The 21,546-nt window shown below is 45.0% G+C and overlaps 1 protein-coding gene across 7 annotated transcripts in view; it reads left to right on the forward strand.

Moving 5' to 3' along the window:
- Myo1b (myosin IB) overlaps positions 1-21,546 on the forward strand; it is a 174,415-nt gene that overhangs the window by 77,695 nt on the left and 75,174 nt on the right. For all 7 annotated transcript variants that reach the window (XM_036172931.1, XM_036172926.1, XM_036172929.1 and 4 more), the window contains 2 exons: positions 6,821-6,915; positions 17,897-18,001. In XM_036172931.1, the coding sequence (XP_036028824.1) occupies positions 6,821-6,915; positions 17,897-18,001 (200 nt within the window). The remainder of the gene's footprint in view (positions 1-6,820; positions 6,916-17,896; positions 18,002-21,546) is intronic.

A 21,546-nucleotide genomic window follows, 5' to 3' on the forward strand; every position in this document is an offset into this window, starting at 1 on the left:
GGTCTCCATTAGAATTTTGATAATGCAATCCAAAGAATTTGGGTATGACCCTAAGCATTTTTGGATTAAGAGCATTATAAATAAAGTTTCTAAAGTCTCAAAGACTGCCACTTATTCATTCATTCATTCATTCATTCATTCATTCATTTTAGTGGTAGCACTTGAACCCAGGGCCTCATGAGTGCTAGGCAAGCTCTCTACCACTGAGTTAATAGTCTTAGTTCAGGTTAGAGTGTTTTCTGTAACCAGCATGTGAACTTTTAAGATAGAAAATACTGGTTATTAAATTTAAAGCTGAATTAAATTCAAGCCATACGGATAGTTTTATCATGCCTTGAAATATAACACGTGAACTGTTGTGATTTTTCCCTCCTGGTGGTCACCCCTGGCTGTAAAGATTAGCATTAATTTTTGAGTGACAGGCTATCAAGAACCCTGATGGACACTGAGGTTGGTGAGCTGGCTTGTGGTGATATCAGGAGGGTGTTTCTGAGAATCAGCATGGTTTTAAAGGAAGAAACCTAGAGCCTGTTTGTCATATCCTGCTCTAAAGCTTGACTTTTGAGCTTTAATTTCATGCTCTGCTTTTGTCAGTACAGAAGAGATGTCCTCTTAAAATGATTTATCACAGTAATATTTTGCCTGTTTGGTGGCCAGTAGAGACAGGACTTTTCCCGTTAATGCAGCCCAAAGAATAATGGCCACTTCTCTTTATGCTATGAGCATATATGAATGTAGAAATTAAATGTACTAAAATATTTTTACAAAATTATAGATCATTAAAAAATACATCTTGGTACTGTGTTTTGTTGAACTGTGGCACAGTACTTTTCTATATTGGAATGGCAGTGTGAGTTTAGATGTAGAAAGAGAAAGTATGGTTCCTTAAAAACAAACAATTGTTTAAGTATAACCCCTGTAGGCAGCTTATCTTGATGCATGCTTTTGTATCTATTCTCACATGCCAAAAGATTGACTTAGTTTACCATTTGTGTTTGAGATAGGATCTTACCTTGCTGCAGGCAGTCCTTGAACATTCCAGGCACAGGAGGATGACCTTGAATGGATCCTGCTGCCTTTGCCTGAGTGCCAGGATTATAGGCGTGCGCCACCACACCTGGTTTCTGCAAGCTGCATTCTTGTTGGGCAAACACTCCAGCTGAGCCACACCTCTGCCTCACATTTATTGATTTTCTGTTGGTCTGGGTTTTTTTTTTTTTTTTTTTAATTCTTTCCTACCCAGTTTAAAAAAAAAAAAATTAAAAAAAATCCTGGCTGTAATACTGTGTGTTATTTTAGTGGTTTGGGGATTTATTGTGCCCGTCCTTGTGAGACGGCTGCACACACTCAGAGCTGTAGCGCCATGCCAGAGTGCCATGTTGAGGCCCATACGCCACCCACCTGCCCCAGGCCTACCCTGTACATTATTCCCTCCCCTTTCACTTAATTGTATACATTTTGCTCTTATCATTACTTTTGAGCAAGGCTTACTTATGGTCTCTCGCTCTGAAGCTTAGATTGTTAGGATGCTAACCAGCGTAGCTATGAGGAGATAATGGCGTTGTGTAAATAATTTAATTCAGCATGCTTGTGCTGGCATAGGCCAGAGTACAGTAAAACTGTCCAAAGCAAAGGAGGCAGTAACTAGCTGCAAGGATGAAGTTGTCCTTTACGATGTGATAGAGAGACTATCTGGTGGAAGGTCGTAACATTGACTTATAACAAGGTGATGTTTTCCAAGAGGGCAAACATTTCTGAATTATCGGTAGAAGGCAGTTAAGTATATAAGGCATTTACAAAGTATTTTACAAGGAAGGTCAACTTAGGGACTCTCCTCATAAAACAACTCCCCTAAATTTCTCCCTCTCTTCTCTTGTGGGCTGTCTTGTCTCTTGATGAGGCTCAAATGAAGTTAGATTTGGCAGACAGCAGCTTAGGCATTTCCAGGCACATTTTTGGTGGGGGAGGGTAACTTAGTTTAGAACCGCTTAGATGCCAGGCCGAAGTAGAGTTAGAAAGGAACTTTGTAGAAGGGAATGTTGATACTGAGCTATTTGAAGAGGTCTCAATTGAGAAGGGGAATTCCCTAGTGTGGTTGAGCAACTCTGGGATTCAGAATCACGTGGGACGGAATACCATTTTGAGAGCCTTTGAAGAAAAGCATTTGAAACAGGAGGCTGCAATCGGTTATCTGAGTTTAGGAGAGTTTTCTGAGAGACTGTATTCTGTTAAACGCTAGTTAATAGAGAGGTCCCCCTGAGAGTACTCAGAACTGACTGGGCGCATTTCCAAGCCACCCATTAGGGCAGAGCCTGAGGCTGAAACCTGGGATGCTCTTGAGCGTGAGTGCTTAGGTAGTGGTTCTGGTGTTTTGGAGTCGCTCAGGCTTCTTTGCTGTTTTGCACTTGAGACGAAACAGACTTAGCTAGGCAGTGGCAGGGTGGAGAGCAGGGAGTGTGGAGAAGGAAGCCCTGCCTTTGCCCCTGGTGACCACGCAGGCAGAACCGCTGTGATTAACACTCTTGAGTAGAAATAAGGTAGAGGAGGAACATAAGTACCAGCTGGGCTCTTTGGAACATGTAACCCGCCATTCTCCCTCCCAGAAAATGACAGATGAGCCCCAAACCAAACTTTTGAAACATGGTAATAGATAGAGCTGTTTGAAAACGTGCAGTGGATGTGTCATGGTGCTTATTGGGCAAAGTTTGGTGTTCAGGAAGCAACTGTGTGTCTGATCTGAAAGTCTTGGGAACACTGGGTCACCCCCACTCTTAGGGCTCAACTCAAGAACAGAAGAGGTGGAGAATCTGTGCTATTCATGGGGTAGGGCAGAAATCATGCTCCTCTCCCTATGCCATTGTCCTTAAATTGTAATGGTTCATCCCTGTGTGTGGCAAATAATGCTGACATGTCACAGAATAATGAGAAGCATGTGGATCATGACTGCTTTTAGCTAAAACTTCTCTAGAGATTTATTTAGGTTCCTTAATTATAGAGAGGTTTGGAGGCCTGGCACACATGGCTGCAGTTCATAGTTATAAACAGTGGCCTTGGGGATGAATATATGTGGAGTTGCCATGGAGGAAAAGGGTGCATCCAGAAAAGGGATTGTGTTCTCTGGGGCTTTTTTTTTTTGTCACGGGGGGGGGGGGGGGGGGGGGGGGGGGGGTTGGGAAGCAGAGCTCTGTGTAAGAGTCAAGTGAGAGCATTTTTCTGACTTGACGTGGCGTGTCACAGAATAAGCCAGCTTTCTTAATGCTCAAGTATTTGGGTAAAGTTTCATGTCGATTTCTAGAGCCTTAAAAGAAGAAACATCCCTTTTAGGTTTTGTTTTTTTTTTTTTTTTTTTTTTTTTTTTTTTTTTTAATCGTATGCTAAAATTAGACCTTTCATTAGATGAATCAGGTCCTTAAGCAGTTAAGTACGGTTGGTTTTCTGTATCCATGGATTCGAACAACCTTGGATCAAATACCTCAGGCAAGCACATTACATTTGCACTGAACATGTACAGACTTCACCCTCATCATTATTCCGCACAGAATATGTATTTTACAGCTGTTTGTAGCACTAGCATTGTAGGAAACGCTGTAGTCACCTAGAGATGGTTTCCAGTATTCTGGGAGATGTGCAGGGGTTGTTTGGAAACACTACATCATTTTATATAAGGGGCTTGAACATCCACCAGTTGGGTGGTCAGGGAGAGTCAGGGAGAGGAATGACGGGATGTGTTGGAAGAAGAAATTCTTCACAGATACCGAGGGATTATTATATTTCTACATGGGCATTGAGAAAAAAAGTAAGTACTCAGCTTAGGTGTTTGGCCCAGCAGTAACCCTGGCAGGTTTATTTGGTCATCTTCCCCAGCCTTTTATGTATGTGCATCTGAGGGCCAAATGCTGTCTTTCAGGTTTGAAGTAACTTTCCATTATCTGAGGATCCAGTAATCATAGAGAAATAAAGCTAGATTCAGTCCAGGAACCACCAACAGAGGCATGGATTCAACAGTCCATGAGGAGTTGAGTAGATCTGCATGGTTGGAAATGTCCTTCATAGTCACTGTCACATGCTTTTCTGGGTGCTTGCCAGAGATGATGAGGAAGGTGACATCTATGAACCCTTGCCTGGAAGGTGGAGGCATAGGAGGAGATGTAGCTGACATTCTCCTGTATCCTGCCCCGTCTGCAGCCGCTCAGACCCAAGTAAACACATAGACACTTATATTAATTAAAACTGCTCGGCTGTTAGCTCAGGCTCACTACTGACTAGCTCAGCCCATTTCTATTAATCTATATGTTGTCATGTTTTCTGTGGCTTTACCTGTGTGCCATTACATGCTGCTTCCTAGATGGCGGGCTGGCATCTCCTGACTCAGCCTTCCTCTTCCCAGAATTCTCCTTGTCTGCTTATCCCACCTATACTTCCTGCCTGGCTACTGGACAATCAGCGTTTCATTAAACCAGTGTACAAAAGCATTATTCCACAGCAAGGAGAGGCAGGCTGATAAGAAAGTGTAAATGATGCTTTCCTTCCCTGCATGAGGGTCATGTGGAGAATGGATTTCTAGGTATTAGTTATTCTTTATGGAGCTCACTCACTCCATGACTGACATGGCCCTTGCTTGGAGAAAATGCATGCATGCCTTCCTTCGTTGTCTGGTTGTGTTACATTTTAGATTTAAAGTTGTGTACATGACACAAAGATTAATTGGCTAGAAAGCCTCTGCCATGCAGGAGCTTATATTGGGGGAAGGGATAACAACTTGTGTGTGTAGCCAACTCTGACACAGAAAGCTGTCGTGGCATTTATCTGAGGCCCAATGCTGCTAAAACACCTTTATATACTTTAATCCTCTAAACTAAAATAATTGGCCACATTGTCCATTTGTACATGGACATTCTGGCCAGTGCACGTGACCGTTGGAGGTGGAGTCGATGGTGGTAGATGGTGGCCCAGGAGTCACATCTGGCATATGCTCTGTAATCCTTCTTGCTCCATTTCATTGGTGTAGCGGTGAAGAGAAATGTTATTGGCTTCTACTTGAGGAGTCAGAATGCAGGAGAAAAAGTAGAGACTGCCAAACTGACTGCTGTAGACCAAGAACAAGGCTTGGATCATACAGAGACAGTGAGACAGGCCTTGATGGGCAGAGAGAGAGGAGTGTCCACTGTTCAAACTGACATCTGGAGCAGAGGCTGGGAAGATGGCTCGGGGGTTAAGAGCACTTACTTGCTGCTCTTGTACAAGATCCAGGTTCAGTTCCCAGAACCCACGTGGTAGCTCATCTGTAAATCCTCTTCCAGAGGATCTGATGTCCCCTCTGACCTCTGCAGGCACCAAGCATGCATGTGGTGCACATACTTGCAAGGAAAACACCCATACCCGTAAAAAAAAAAAGTCTGAATCTGGTGCAGCCCTGTGCAGTTAAGATTCCTGTGCCAGGACCTTCCTGCCCTCCTTTTCCTCTGCCTCTCTTTCCTTTTGTTCATGTATTTACTCAACGGTGGGTTTAGTTTACTTACTGCATGTACTTACTATTACAGATATGTACATATGAGGTTACAAAGTGAGAACGGGGTAGCTCGCTGTGACCCTACAACAGTCTAGCCCGGAGATAAGATAGTGAACCTACACTATGTCTGAGCTCCCCTGTCTCCTACACTGCCTGCCTCCAGCTTTCTTTCTCCATGCCTCCCTGTCACACTGTGACCCAGCCGAATGCAGAGTCACCGTAAGACAGAAGGGCCAGTTCTGGCCCCGTCATTCCATGCTGGCAGTAGGAAGGTACATCCTTGCTTGTGCCAGTCTTGGGAGATTTAAAATGGGTAAGCATAAATAGATTGTGGGAAATTCTAGTAAATGGAACTGTCCCTAGCTCCCAGTACTGACTTTTCCACTCTCTTGGATAATCTTGCGTGATTCCTGTCTTTTGTTCTTAATTTTGACCTTGTGTAGACTTCTCCCAGGTCCCTTCCCCTGTCTACGCCTTCCAGCAGTGTGGAACTGCTCATAAACCCTGTGTCCGCTTGCTTTTGTGGTAGTCTGGCCTTTGTTTATGCCCAGAAGCTCTTTGCCTTGCAAATTCGTTCTTTGGAAGTAACTTTCCAGTCTTGGAATTTCTCTAACTCCGGTGCCTTCTCTCCTGGGGTCCCTGTCTTGCTGTGTAAGCTTTCCCCATTATCACTGGGCTTGGGCTGTTCCTGTTGTCTCTTCTCTCCTTTCGACTGAGGACTCACACAAGAGGCTGAATATTATTTTCTATCCCCAGTGTGTTCTTGACACGTGCTCAACTTTCAGCCAGTGACGGCTTAACATACGGGAAGTAGGAACTTGGCAAAAAATATTTATCACATTGCCCAGAATTCTTTCTTTCTTTTTTTCCAGTGACTAAAAAAGGGGGAAATTAACCTTATTAGTACAACCCAAGGAGAGGCAGATCAACAGGAGGACTAGCCTGGCTGTCTTGATAGGGAAGTTCTGTCATCGTACGGTGGGTGAGGAGCTGGTCACCAGACAGTGGACAAGAGCCATAGCAGACTCCATGGTGCCCTCTGGGCCTTAAGTTCCGTCTTGCATTGTGAAGGCCACTGGTCTATATTTAGCTTCGTAGTAGTAACAACTGTGCTATTTGATAGTGTTTTTCTAATCTTTGGAAAAAGTTTCCTTCTTCTTTATTATATTGAGGTGTCTGTAAGTTGATAATGGCTTACTACCCATTCTCTGAAGCAAATCACAGAGGCCTTGGAAGAACCCAGAGTTACCTGATCAGCACACACTACCTGGCTGCATTCTAAGGCTTTTCCCCCACACTTTTTTCTTACAGCTTTGCTCTGTCAGATGAAGCATATAGATCCCTCCGTGATCAAGATAAAGACCAGTGCATACTCATTACTGGAGAGAGCGGAGCAGGAAAAACAGGTGAGGCCACCGCTGACCTTTCCCTCTCTGGAAGGCTGATGACATCAGTACGGGAGGGTAAATGGCCCCCAGGAGCCAGGTGGCCGCAGCTGCTGTGCAGGAGCTCCTTACCCACAGTTGGCGTTCTGTGGACAGCACATCTCTGATGTGAGGGGACAAGGCCCCATTAGGGTGCCAGCTAGGGTAGCCCCAGCACTGGATTCTAGTTCTTATTGATGCCATCTTTGGCTTCATCCTGGGCTTTGCCTTTCCTTGGCTGTGGGCCTTAGGGAGTTGACCCTTCCCTATGAAATGCTAATTTATTCTGGTTTGTGGCAGTTACAACCATCCCTTGCCTCTGCTAGCAAGTGAAGGAAGGAACCAGCAATGCTTGGTTTCATTTTAGAGTCTTGATGCCTGAAGATTTGAGAATATGTAGATGTTGTCCGATGTCTGCAAGGACAGGCTATGTTTGTTTTTCCTGGGTTTATGATACTGATAGTTGGTCCTGAATGAAGAAATGATTTTACTCTGGTTTCCTTGATAAACCAGAAGGCAGGGGAGGGGCTTCACATTTCTCTGTAAAATGCTTATAGACAGAATCTCATAATTGGCTGTTCCTTTGAGCTTGCAGAAGTGTGGATTTACGTGCGCCCATCTTGCATGTTATTTAATGGTCAGACTTAACAGTTTTTGGGTCCCCCTTGATCAAGAAAAGAAACTCTACCACAGTTGTGCAGTTGCCTTTTCAAGTCCATTTTAGCTAAGCCCAGAAAGCTTCATTCAGCTTGGAAATGGCCTTCACCTCTAGGTTGACCCCCCTTGTCTCCCTTCCCCACAAGCCCCTGTGATCAACAGTGAGTGGTGAGGTAGGTGTCCAGCTTTTTTCCTTGAGTCCTCTGAAGACACAGTGCATGAACTCTTCGATGAGTCCAGGCTGTGGGTGCCGAATGGGCAGGAATGCAGGGGGAAAGACAGACGTGCAAGAACCCACAGGACACACAAGCGTAGTGTCATATGGTTGGAAGACAGTTAAAGGCCATCCCATGTAAAATCCTCCAGGAAACGCCTTGGTGGTGATGGAGATCCTGTAACACTGTTTGTTACACAGGTTCAACCAGTGAGTTTTTCTTTACTTAGAGTTGAATTGTTTCTGCTCCTTGGTCTTTAATCCTCTGTAACCTCTCCAAATTTTATTCTTTCTTCTTTTTAGGGTAACATTTAGTCATTTGAAGCCAGCTAGAGTATCTTCTTATATCCAAAAGTGTTTTAAAAATGTTTTTTCATATGATACGTTGATTTACTCATTCATCCAGACTTCTGAGTACCTGTTTGGTGAAACACTATACTAGGGGTCTAGTGATACATTGCTCAGCAGACATTAATTACCTTTGCCTTTATGAAGCAATAAGGGGAAATAGTAGCATTGGGCTGCACGCACCCACATGCTCGTATGTGTGTATCTAGAGAAATTGCTAATAAAGAGTGAATACAGTGAAGGAAAGAGACATGGAGCTTCCAAGAGAAGGTACAGGAGAATCGAGTCTTAAAAACCCACATAGTTGAGCTTATGGTGTTTTAGAGACATCCTGATTTGTAGAGATGTTTCATAAAATTGTGTGTCAAGACATCAGCAGACACTTCTGGTTTGGTCTTGTTTATCACGTGTCCTTATTACTCCTCTAATGTAGATCCTGGGACTCTTCATACGGCACATGCATCGACTCCACTAGTCTTCCAGCAGGCAAAATAGTGGTGGGCACCGTCACCTTTGTGAGCCACATCTTTTCAAGCTCCTGTTTATTTTGAGTCAGCCTCATGTACATGAGGCTAGCCTTGAACAATGTGCTTTGTAGTTAGGGATGGTCCTGAACTCCAGATGTCTGCCTCTGGCTCCCAAGGGCTGGGAGGGCTGGGATTGCCGTGTTCATCACCACAGCTGGCCTCACGCTAATGTTGATGGACAAGATTACTTCAAACCTACTTGTAGAATCTCTTACTTCAAAACAAAATAATCCACAACTTTTTTGTTGTTGTTGTTCAGTTTGAACCTCTCGAGGAACTGCCAGATCCTTGTTTTGCCCTCTGAGAATTAATATCATCCTTGGGTGATTGTATAAGTAGTTATTCTACACTGAGTATTTAGGGATGTGTTGGGCACTGTGTTGGCAAAGTACCAATTTTTATTGTTGGGAAATCAAGACACAGAACGGTTCAGCAGTTTTCCTAAATGTCTTAGTTGCATTTACTGTGGCTGTGATAAGAAATACCTTAACAGAAGCACTTAAGGGAGAAAAGGGCTTATTTTAGCTGACAATTCCAGGTTATAGTTCATCATAGCAGGGAAGTCCCAGCAGCTTGAGAGAACTGGTTACATTTATCTACAGTCAGAGCAGAGAGGAATGAATGAATGAATGAATGAATGAATGAATGAATGTGTTCAGCTGGAGTTCCCCACTCATACAGTTCAGGATCACTTGTTTAGAGAATGGTGCCACCCACAGTGGGCAGGTCTTCCCACCCAATTAACATAAGACAGTTTCCCAGAGAACTGTCTAAATAATCTCTTCCTGGGTGATTCTGCACTGTGTCCAGTTAACCAAACTAACCGTGTACACTGTGGGTTGCAGCAGAGCTGGGATTTTGAATGTGGGTAGTATAGTTCTGGCTTTCACACCTTATCTTTTTAAAACCTGAATCTTTGTGTTTGATGCTTCTTTTTGAGTACCGTACTGATACTGCCTCTTGGGTAAGTCCCCTGTGTCTGGTCACTGAAGTCTTCCTAAGGGAGGGACTTTGTTTTGTGTCTGCACATACTCAGATGATTGAATGAATCAGAGGAGCTAGCCTCATGTATGTAATTTAGTAATTGGCCAAAGGACCAGTTCTCGTGGAAATTGTTCAGAGTAGCTATTTTATTATTTAGAAGGTCTGTCCTAGAAGTTAATTGATTATTTTACTTGGTCTCTTTCTTTATCCCTTTATATTCTCTCCTTAGGTAGTTTCAGATTCTCTCTGATTATGCTGATTTATCATCTGCATTTATACTCCCATCTAGTATTGCTTATTTGGTCTCTGAGCTAATTAATATACCTCGTTTCTGCCTGATCCACATGCCTGCCCATTCCTGATACATCACCAACTAGCCATATATAGAAAAGATTCCGTTTTTCTTTTCCTTTTACTGTTCTTTCAGCAAATTAGTCCAGCAGTGTATCATAACCTCATTATAAAGCTACCCTTGTGGGTATTTTCAGGTCTGTCCTCTCCTGCACCTTTTTTTTTTTTTTTTTAAAAAAAAAGATTTATTTATTATGTATACAGTGTTCTGCCTGCATGTATGCCTGCATCCTTATGGCACCAGATCCCATTATAAATGGTCGTGAGCCACCATGCGGTTGCTGGGAATTGAACTCAGGACCTCCGGAAGAGCAGCCAGTGCTGTTAACCTCTGAGCCATCTCTCCACTTACACTCAGGTCCATGTCTGATCCCGTCAGTTCTCTCTGGAATCTGTCCTTGTTCTTTTTGTTCACGTGCAGCCTCTGGTCCAAGCTGCCAGCTGTGATTTCCCTTGAGTGCTGTTCCTAGCCATTCTACGGGGTCTCGTCCCCGCCCTGTGCGCCCCAGTCTCTTTTATAGACATTGGTTTTTGACTGCTCAGACCTCTTTTTTGATTGTGAGAACTGTGACATGGCAGGGTTACCTCAGGGAATGATTTACTCTTTGTCACTTCTCCTTTCACGTGAAACAAAGCTCCTGGGAGCAGTCACAGCACCCCGTCTCTTCCGGACACACTAAGCGTCGTGGATGTGCTTGTTTACTTACTTATTTAGCGTTAGAAGCATAAGACGTTTTTGTCATGCATGCTGGCTTCTTTTTGTTTATTATATGTGGTGGTGAGGTGGGGCCTTACCTGAGGGCATGTGTGTTCTTGCTGTATTTTACACCTCTCCCTCACCCTGCCCTTTTTGACTGTTCAGCAGCCCACCTGTTCACTTCTCATAGCTTCCTTTCTGTTTTCTCTTGGAAGAAATTCTTTATTCCGTCCTCTACCTGTGTGTGTGTGTGTGTGTGTGTGTGTGTGTGTGTGTATGTGTGTGTGTAGGCATTCTGACTGTATCAGCTTGTTTCCAAGGGAGTCATTAGAAGTGGGCTGCGGTCACTTTGATTGGTCCTGGCCAGTTCTGTGCCTCCTTTGGAACCTGTGTTCCCAGAAGTCAGCAGTCTCCCTATTTAGCCCCAGCAATGTAGGGCATCCTTCTCAGAACTCTAACTTTGCCGCTTGTTCCTGGAGCCAGGTCTGTCTCTTGGTAGGTTTATGACTCTTTCTTATAAAAACAGAGAGTGGAGGCGGATGGTCCTGCTTCATCCAGAGGGTTCTTATTCATACTTTCTGAGAGGAAAAAAACAAAGACTAAACCCCCTCATCCCATCAGCATGTTGGATGGCCTCCTCCTTCATTGTGTGTGTGTGTGTGTGTGTGTGTGTGTGTGTGTGTGTGTGTGTGTTCTGATCGGTAGCTGCCACGTGGTTTCCTGACCTCAATCGTCACCTGTAGTGCTTTGTGCCTTGTCTGCTCTCCTGGATGGATTCCTTCCTCAGGTGCTGGAGAACAGAGCGTGGCTTTGCAGGACTGTCCTGTTTGCTGTACATAGCCTAGCGCTGTTCCGACCCAAAGCTGGGGCTCCCCGACCTCAGTGGTGCGGCCAAGGCCACGCCCACCAACTGTAGAAAACTAGGGACTCTCATAGTTCAGCGTCAGTAGACAAAACAGAGCATCATAAGTACAACTCTTAGAAAGCCTCTGGCATGGACTGGGAGTGGTCTGTAGGCTGTCTGTCTGTCTGTCAGCAGTGCTGGTGCCGGGGGCACTGAAGCCTTGTCCTGTGTGAGGCGGTGTGCTTGTCCACTGTCACCAACCTCCTGGTGTGCGGAGGTGGTGCTGTGCTCCCCGGCTTTCCATCCGCCCTCAGCTGCACTCTTGGTAGTTGCTGGCCTTCTAGCCCCTGTTCTCATGAACAGATCTCAGTGGCATCTCCTTCCACCCAGTCCCCTGTAGAGATCCATCTTTCTCTGTTTCAAAGCTGGTCGAAGAAAAATGGCTTCCAGTTTGACTGATTTTAAGTGGTTACTAGACTGTAACGTGGAATAAAGCCCAGAATTTGCGTGTGTTTAGAAGTCTCTGTTTCGTGAAGTTATTTATGAGAGAATGAAATGATAGAAGTCAGCGCAGAGGTTGTAGCATGGCGCTGTGAGGAATTCGGGGAGGGCGTTTCATCTCGGCTCTGAGGGAGGAGAGAAGCCAGACCACTTTTAAAACAGCTCACCATTTTATGCTCAAGTTTAATAATTTTAGCCCTGCGTATACGCAGCTGTTTAACTTTTGTTAGTACGCACACAAGATGGAGTAGAATTGGCTTTCCCGAAATGTACGGGCCTGAAATGTACAGTGTATGTTACATAGAGTGTTTCCATTTCAAAATCCATACTTAGTAGTGTAGATAGAATACCATGCAGTGTCAGAGGGCTTATTTTATATGAAGTAATTAATTTAACTGGGTCATAAACCCCCCTTGGCAGATGATGATGTTATTGCTCGTAAACACTGGAGACAGTCTTAGGCTGCAGGGTTATATAATATGGGCTCTTAGGGAGAGGCGTGAACTCTCTGAGTGCTTTGGGGTGCTGTTTAATTCATCACTGCTGTGCTAAATAAAAAATTCATCATGCCTCTTAAAAATGCCCAACTATTTCTAGGCAGTGAACTTGTAGTTCACCCCTGTGAATTCAGATCCTTCATAGCAAACTGTTGAAGCTTCAGGAGAGCCAGGAGGCAGCATGTGAGGGAACCGTGAGATGGGCGTGTCTGTAAAGGACACCAGAGTGCGTTGTGCACCTGGGAACATGGTCCTGTCGTGAGCACACACTCTAAGGTATTCCATTTCTAACTTTACAGTTCCATCAGTTTCTAGGAACTCATCAGCTGTCTGCTGGAAGAGTTCTGGAGCCCGCCTGGCTCATTCAGACCTTTGGGTCTAAACCCAAGCTGGCCTCCGTCCAGTGTATGTCTTTGATAGCTCTCTGAGTGAGCAGCGAGGATCTGACTTTCTGTGTGTGGCCTGGGCACTGATTTGTGTTTCAGAGCCCTGGAAACACGCACTGAAGTAGGACAGCTGAGCAGGCTCAAGGCCGAGATGCACCACCATGCTCTGTTTTGTTACTTCTTGACACATGTATTTTATAGGAATTACCAAAGAGCAACAGGTTTTATTTATGTATTTATTTATTTGCGTGTGCATGTGTGTGTGTGTGTGTGTGTGTGTGTGTGTGTGTATGTGTGTGTGTGTGTGTATGTGTATGTGTGTCACACATGTGTCATGTCATAAGTGTAAAGGTCAGAGGAGTGGGAATTGATTCTCTCCTTCCACTGTGTGTATCACAAGGATTGAACGCTGGCTGCAGGCACCTTTCCCCACTAAGCCATCTCACTGGCCCCATGACTCTATTTCTTACCACAAAATTTTGCCTTGTGTTTTCAATGATGTAGTTCCTGGTTGCCTGTCTCACTGATCTGGACATGCTGTAGCTGGGTTGTGGAGTCCTGCAGACTCTGAAGTAGATTTTCTTCTAAGTATTAGAAAGGTTTCATTGAACACAAACATGGCCTCATTGGTGTTGGTATTCTTACTTGTGTTTTATTTTGTTTTTTGGTTTTCGAGACAGGGTTTCTCTGTAGACCAGGCTGCCCTTGAACTCAAGAGATTTACCAGCCTCTGCCTCCCAAGCACTGGGATCAAAGGTGTGCACCACCGCAGCCTGGCAGACATTCTTACTGTTACTCTCTCTCAAATACCAGACCTTTGTAAGCTGGGTCCCTAGAAAAACTCAACTGTCTTAATCAAGGAGATAGATAAGCATACTCTGATGTATTTATCCAATTCTCTATCTGTCTGTCTGTGCATCCATGTAAATATGTGCCTCTTTCTACTTGCAGTCTGATATCCATGACTTGTATGTGACATATGTTATGGCATGCATCTATGACCACAACTGTTACCGATATCTGTTGACTCCTGGATAGATTTACGGGGAGCTTAAAATGAGTTTGCTCATGCTTACAGCTACCCAGTGCTGAGACAGAATCCAAGCAGAGCCTGCTCAGTGGACATGCAGAGGTTTTTGTTTTGTTTTGTTTTTGAGACAGGATTTCTCTGTGTAGCTTTGTACCTTTCCTGGAACTCACTGTAGCCCAGGCTGGCCTCGAACTCACAGAGATCTGCCTGCCTCTGCCTCCCGAGTACTGGGATTAGAGGCATGCGCCACCATTGCCCAGCTCATGCAGAGGTTTTGATGCCTGGGGAACCCCATGCTTTAGTCTTCAAGGTCACAGATGCGTGTGTAGTTTTCCCTTCTCACCTGCTGCCGTTATAAAATACATTTGTAATAACAAAAATCCCAATGCCAGGTGCCAAGGAACACAGACAAATTAAAGTACTTGAAAGTCTCCAGAATTATAATCTATAAGCCCTTTTCATTCATTATGGGAATTAATTATGGTATAGATATTCTGACCTAGAAGTATCTTATTAACAGGCCATTTGTCTATTAATACAGAATATTTGTTAAACCTTAAACACCCTACTGTGTTCTTTGAGAAGATTTTTGGCCTTAAAGGTCAAATTTTGTCCATCTGCCGATAGAACTTAAGGTTCAAATTCCTGCAGACATAAATGTGAATATGTCTGGGTTAGAAATGATGCATCCGGATTTGATTCTAAGCTGTGTGGTTACGTTTTGCCAAGTTTAAGAATCTGTATTTGGAGGTTTAATAGTCAGTAATTAAAAAACTAGATTTTGAACTCTGGAGGATGATATCCAATTCTTCCTTTTCTGTGGCCGTGTATTTATGAGGTTATTACATGAAAAAAAAATTTTTTTAATATATAAAAGATTTGAATGCAGATTCAAATGTTTTTGAACTTTAGAGCCAAAAGGAAATGAAGCCTGTGTTAAGCATGCATGGTCATGAGGATGATCTGTTCCCAGCACGGAGAGGCATGAAACCATCCACGCAGCACACGGCCATGCAGCTCGTCCTACATTTACTCATTTTTCTAAAGTAGCACCTGTGTCATGAACTACTGTGTGTCAGTGAGGAAAAAAATCTCCTCTGGAAAGCATGGCTTTGAAGAAATGGCTTTGTGTGTGAGGGCAAGGCTGCGGAGGCCAGAGAACAACCCACGTGCTCTTCATCTTCCACTTTGTGACTTCGTCATGGGCTCCAGGGGTCCCAACCAAGGTTGTCAGGCGTGAACAGCAAGCGTTTTTACCCACTGAACCTTCTCCTTCGCCTCTTGGAAAAATTTATTTTTAATTCCTGTTTCTAGAAATTAATTATTAAAACGAGCTGGGTAGTAGAATTCCTAAAGGTAATTAAGGATGTGAGCATAGATACTTTCGACCAACTTAGAAATAAGCTGTTAAAACCCGAGCTGTCTCCTTGAACAATACTCAAAAACTATTTGGAGTTCTTTAAAAAAGTTTTAGAGCTAGTAGAAGTGCCCACGTTTCTATTTAAATTAAATCGTCTATACATGGCAGTGGGTTCTGCAGGTTTATATGCATTTTAGCAGTCAGGAGATGTAAGCCCAGTGGACACCCCCAGAGATCTGCTCCCAGGCCCTGTACTGTTTCTGTTTTGACCATCCAGGGGTCTCCAAGAGGCCACATGGTTCTAGCACCACTAGTGGTTTCCATCATCCCCTCTCCTCTTTCCCCACCAAGGCAGTTTATCCCAGGTTCATCTGAACCATAGCAGGATTTCCAGAGGAGTCAGTGTGGCCGAGTCTGAAGTTCGAGGCTGAAGGAAGCTCCACAGTTACCAGAATAAACAAAAACCCCCGGGCCTTTTACGTTTGGTGTCAGTTTACCTAACGGAAGACTTACCCCTTTATCCAAAGCGTGTTCGTTTAAGACAGTTATTTTGCCTAGAAATAAATTCAGTTTGCTAGCTTTGTAAAGAGTAGAAAGACCAGGACTCGATCTCAGAAAAGGAGACTATCCCTAGTATCTATGAGTATAGTGGTGGGGGTGGGGAAGAAGGGCAGGAAGTGAGTGTGTGGAGCTGACAGCAGATGTGGAATGTGATGTCATTCCTAGAGATCCTGTGAGGAGCCCAGGACCAGCGGTGCAGGATGTCGGCATCCAGCAGATCTAGAAAAGAGAGTTCCACTCCAGATCGAGGGCTGAGGGAAGGAAAAGTGGCCACCAGACTCAAGAGAGATGGAATATGTAGGTTGGAGACTTTAAATAAAGGCTGTGTCATGTGATCTTGCAAAGATAAGAAGATTCTCATCACACCCTTAGGGTTGTTGAAGGGAGAGTGTGGCACAGATAATCACAGACTGCTAGAGAAGTTGTGTGGATCCACCAGATTACCCAGAAAGGACACTGGACAGAGATTTAACTCTAGTCCCTGAAAGAGGACCCAGACTCAGCTATAGTTCTTAAGGCTTGCCCAGGTTGTTTCTTCCCAATGTCACCAATGCTCATGCTCCTAGAGGAGTCGCCCTGGGACCTATGTGGATTCTTGGTGTTTTTCACATCCTTGTTAGCCGACACTTCATGTTATTCAGGAGTCTACATGCACAGGATGGGCAACACATGCAAAATGCTGTTCAGCTTGTTCATGCATTGTTTCCTCTTTGGGGAGATGGGATGTAATCCCATCTATAAAGCTTCCCACGAGAACTAGCCATGCCAGGGTAGCCTCATTTCATCCATTTGCAGGGGTGGCATCTTCATACATCTGAGAAGGCCTTCCTACTCATTGGCAGTGGCACTAAATAAAGGTTGGAGAAAGTGCCAGATATTAGGATTGGTTTGTTCACCCTAAGTGCCCAGATCACACTGTTTTGTTCTGCCAGTTGAGAATTTCTTAGACGCTGACCTTGGATCATTGGAATTAGACACACGGACAGCAGACAGACTCCAAGACAAATACACTTGAAGAGAATGCAGCATTCCAGATCCCTTTTGGAGTTCTACACTGTCCAGGGCATAAGAAAGGCTCTGAGAAGCCCTTCGATGAGGACGCTTGCTTTACTGTTCCTCCCCGACTGTGGACCTGGGACCACCTTCTCTTTGAACACTGGTGTCCTTTGGAATTAAGTGTTCAGAGGGGTGGTTCTATGTGGAAGGTTGTTGAGAGAGGAGTCACTGACTGGCAAGACGGATAAAACAAACAGAAACAGAACTTGTCCCTGTCCCCACATGAGCTAAGCGTTGTCTGCTCTGTGTGGTGGACTCTTTGTCAGCTTGATTTGCAGTTTATCTGTCAAGTCTACAGAAATGACTCTGCACCGGAAGGATGTGAATCCGCCATTAGCCGCTCACTTTGGGAACCGAAGAGTGGTCTGTCTGGCCTGGTTGTGAACCAACCAATTTGACTCAGAAACTCTTTTGAAGAAAAGTGGTTCTGTTAAACTTCAGAAATACATTTGGCAGAGACGCTCAGATGACCAAGTCATGTTTTGGCTTGCATCATGTACAGAACATAGTTGTATGTGTTTGATTACTTTGGTAATGTGATAGTGTAGTGTTCGTTTTAACAGTTCAGAGATAAACTTTGAGGACAGGATGTATGCTAACTGGATTGATGATATGTCAGTTGAAAATGCACAGCTGAGCCGGGCAGTGGTGGCGCACGCCTTTAATCCCAGCGCTCGGGAGGCAGAGCCAGGCGGATCTCTGTATCCCTGTGAGTTCAAAGCCAGCCCTGTCTACAGAGTGAGATCCAGGACAGGCACTAAAACAACTCAGAGAAACCCTGTCTCGAAAAAAATCAAAAAGAAAAAAGAAAATGCACAGCTGAAAACATTTCTGAAACGCTGTTCCCACCCAATAGTAAAGACCTTTGGAAATGTTGCCAGTGAGTCCTCTCTCCCAGTGTGATTCAAAGTTTCTTTATAACCAAGTATCATGGCTACTTCTCTCCACAGAGGCCAGCAAGCTTGTTATGTCCTATGTGGCAGCAGTGTGTGGAAAAGGAGCGGAAGTTAATGAGGTCAAGGAACAGCTTCTGCAGTCCAACCCTGTCCTGGAAGGTAAGGATTTTGTGTACGTGTGCTTGTTGTGATTCAAATAGCAAACTGTACTCGGGGCACTTCTGCTGGCTGCCTGGTGTTCAGGGAGGGAAGAGGATGCAGTACTACTGGCCAAGCTTTTGAGGAAATAAGCCCCATCCTAGTGATGCTAGAGGAATAACTTTCCCACAGGAAAGGAACTTCCCACTTCAAAATCATTTTTGCCACTCAGTTTTCATTTAACTTACTTTGATTTGCTTTAAGAAATTGACTGATGGGGGGTGGGTTGGGGGTAGGCTGGGGGCGGGAAGAGAGGGGGTCTGTGGTTGGTATGTAAAATGAATAAAAAAATTTCTTAATAATAATGATAGAAAAAAGAAATGGACTGGTATTTGCAGTTAACGGTGTGGTGATGTTTTGTCATTCACCATAATGCCTGTGGCTAGTTACACTTGTCAGGGAAATTCAAGCCCAAACCTGGCTACAGCTACATCTCCCAAGCTCTGTCCCTGGCTGTCTGGTAACTAGCTCATATTCCTGGAGGCTCGGAGACCAAGACCAAAACCCTGCTAAGGAGGTTTCATCTGGAGGCCTTCTGTTGTCTCGGAGACTGCTGCCACCTCGACGCTCGTGTGAACCCTTCTTTCTGTCCGTTGGGAAAAGGACAGAAGTGAGTTCTGAGGTGCTCTGTGCTCCTCCGTGCTCCACACGCATGACTTCAGCTAGCCTCAAGGACTTCCCAAAGGCTCACCTCTCGGTTCTGTCCCATCGAGGGGTAGAGTTTTGACGTACAAATGGGGAGAAAGGGACAAGACATTGGCCCGTCAGTCAAGACGGAGCTAGAGACGTGTCCTTTTCACTGGATTGGAGCATGGCATCTACTGTTGATATAAACCACCCTTCTACTAAAACTGAAATTAGACCCTGCAAGATGGCTCAGTAATGAAGCACTGGCTGCTCTTGCAGAGGACCTGGGTTGGGTTCCCAGTGCACACATGGCAGCTCACAACTAACTGTAACTCCAGTTCCAGGGAAGCTGACATCACCTTCTGACTATTGCAGATATTAGGCACACATGTGGTGGAGATATATATATAGATCTCCTGTCCTGGGCATTCATGGTCTCTACTTGCCAGGTCCAGTTGCACCCTTGTACCTGTTAGGATTGAAAATGTCTCCAGACATTAGCAGCTGTCCCCCAGGGAGTCCAAAGCATCCTTTTAGAGTCTGAAATAGAGGAATAGTTGGGCAGCTCAACCCTCTGCTCAGAGAACAGGAGGACAAGATAGAAGGTGGACAAAAGTTAGACCTGTCGGGGTTGGTAGGCAGCTCTTGGCATGGAGGGTCAGAATCCCCCCTGCTGTCTTTTCTACTCTGCCTCAGCCTTTCCTTTCCTCCTGGAGATGTTCTTGAACTCTGAGCATTCACTTGGAAACCCTGCTTTAGAGGAGACACCAGGCCTGCTGGCCTGGCTGGCAAGATAGGAGAGACATGAAGCCCGAAAAGCCATTGCATTTTCGTCTCTGCTCTTCATCTCTCCTTGACTGGTAGAGTTGATAAGTGGCAGCTCTTCGTCTTATCAATCGGAGCTTTGGGCTTTTTGCTTGCTGCCTTTGCTCTTAGGCTCCAGGCTCTGCATGAGCTGTATTTCTGACACGCTTATTTTAGGAATGCTGTGGTGGAAAGGAGCAGTGTAGTGGAATGCTGCAGCTTGCATCTTTTACTAGAATCTTTTTATTTGGTGGTATTTGAAACTAGGCTGCAGTGCAGGAAATGGAAGAAATGTCCACTGTGGGTGTGTGTTATCTTTTATGGGAATGCTTCGCTTTTTAACTGGCGCGGCTACTGTAAATGAACATTTTGAACAACGAACTTTAAAAAAAAAACCAACTGTGGAATGTGACTTGGGTGTTCTATAATGGACCACTTGTTTCTGATTACCAGGCTCACAGAAAAGACTTGAGTGTCTAGGGTTGTGTTTGGTAATGTGCAACTCAGACTTCTTTGATGAAAAGATGGTCTATGGATTGCAGATGGGGCTCTGAGCAGGTCTTCTGGAGTGGCCCTTCACTTGTCCCTGACCTTCAACCACAGCACATTGATGTTTATCTGTCAGCATCTCAAGCTGGGCTTTGGGCCTGTACTAATTAGTTAACTTGGCACAAAAGACTAGACCACAGAATCATGGAGAATATCGTGGTTTAGTGGGGACCAGGTCAAGTGTCCACTATCATCAAGGTTGCAGTCATGGAAGCCTTGTGATTGGCAGTGGGTATGTGATAAGGATCAGGTCCCCTCTCACTGTATATCTCAGTGAACAGCGCATCAGCCTGTCTTCCTCTGAAGGGAGAGTTCGGTGTCAGGAACTTATCAAACCATACATGGCTCCAGCATCTCAACATAAGGAACCTTCTCTGTTGACTTTGCCAATTTTGTCTTAACCTATCATGAACCAACTATGTGGTATTTGAAACAGGGTCTGGCTGACCTGAAACTCACTCTGTAGACCAGGCTGGCCCGAAACTCACTCTGTAGACCAGGCTGACCCGAAACTCACTCTGTAGACCAGGCTGGCCTTCAGCTTACAGAGATCTGTCCCTGAGTGTTGGAATTGAATGCTTCTACCACACCCAGCCAGTTGTGGGGTTGTTTGTTTGTTTGGTTGGTTTTGGTTTTTCGAGACAGGGTTTCTCTGTAGCTTTGGAGCCTGTCCTGGACTAGCTCTGTAGCCCAGGGTGGCCTCGAACTCACAGAGATCCACTTGCGTCTGCCTCCCGAGTGCTGGGATTACAGGCATGCGCCACCACCGCCTGGCCAGTTGTGTGTTTTCAAGCCAAAAGCACAAACAGGGTGCATGAAATGGCTCAGTGGATAAAGGCGCTTGCCACCAAGCCCAATGTCCTTAGTTCGATTCCTAGCACTCATGTGGTAGGAGAGAACCAGCTTCTTTACGTTGTCCTCTGACCTCCACATGCCCACTCACAATCAACAAACAAACAGACAAATGTTTTTTTAAAGACATAAAACACTGGGCTCAACATGGGGCTTGGCTGCTTTGCTGTCAGTGACGCTCCCTAAGAATGTCCCCTCTCCAGGGTGCTGCTGCTTTCAGGACTAGGTTGCTTCTGAAGTGCTTGTGCTCTGTGGTGGTTGGTTGACCAGGGTCACAGAGGCTTCCAGAAAGGTGGCATCTAGCCTCTTATCCAAGAAGTTTGTTTTGTTGACCATATCATCATGAATACTTCCTTGCTAGTTTCAAATGCGGCTCCCAGATCCCCAAAACAACCTGGGGTCGGGGCTTGATGGAAATGCAGAATTTTGTGTCTCTTCCAGGATGGACTGGCCCAAGTACCCTTGTACCCAGGACCCCTTCGTGACTGGGTTCACCTCAGGGTTTGAGGTGCATCCACAGGGATACGGATGTGACTTGCATCCACAGGGATACAGATGTGACTCGCATCCATGGGGATACAGATGTGGCTCGCATCCACAGGGATACAGATATGACTCGCATCCACGGGGATACAGATGTGGCTCACATCCACAGGGATACAGATGTGACTTGC

This window comes from Onychomys torridus, chromosome 23 (assembly GCF_903995425.1).
Source record: "Onychomys torridus chromosome 23, mOncTor1.1, whole genome shotgun sequence".
Classification (NCBI taxonomy): Eukaryota; Metazoa; Chordata; class Mammalia; order Rodentia; family Cricetidae; genus Onychomys; species Onychomys torridus.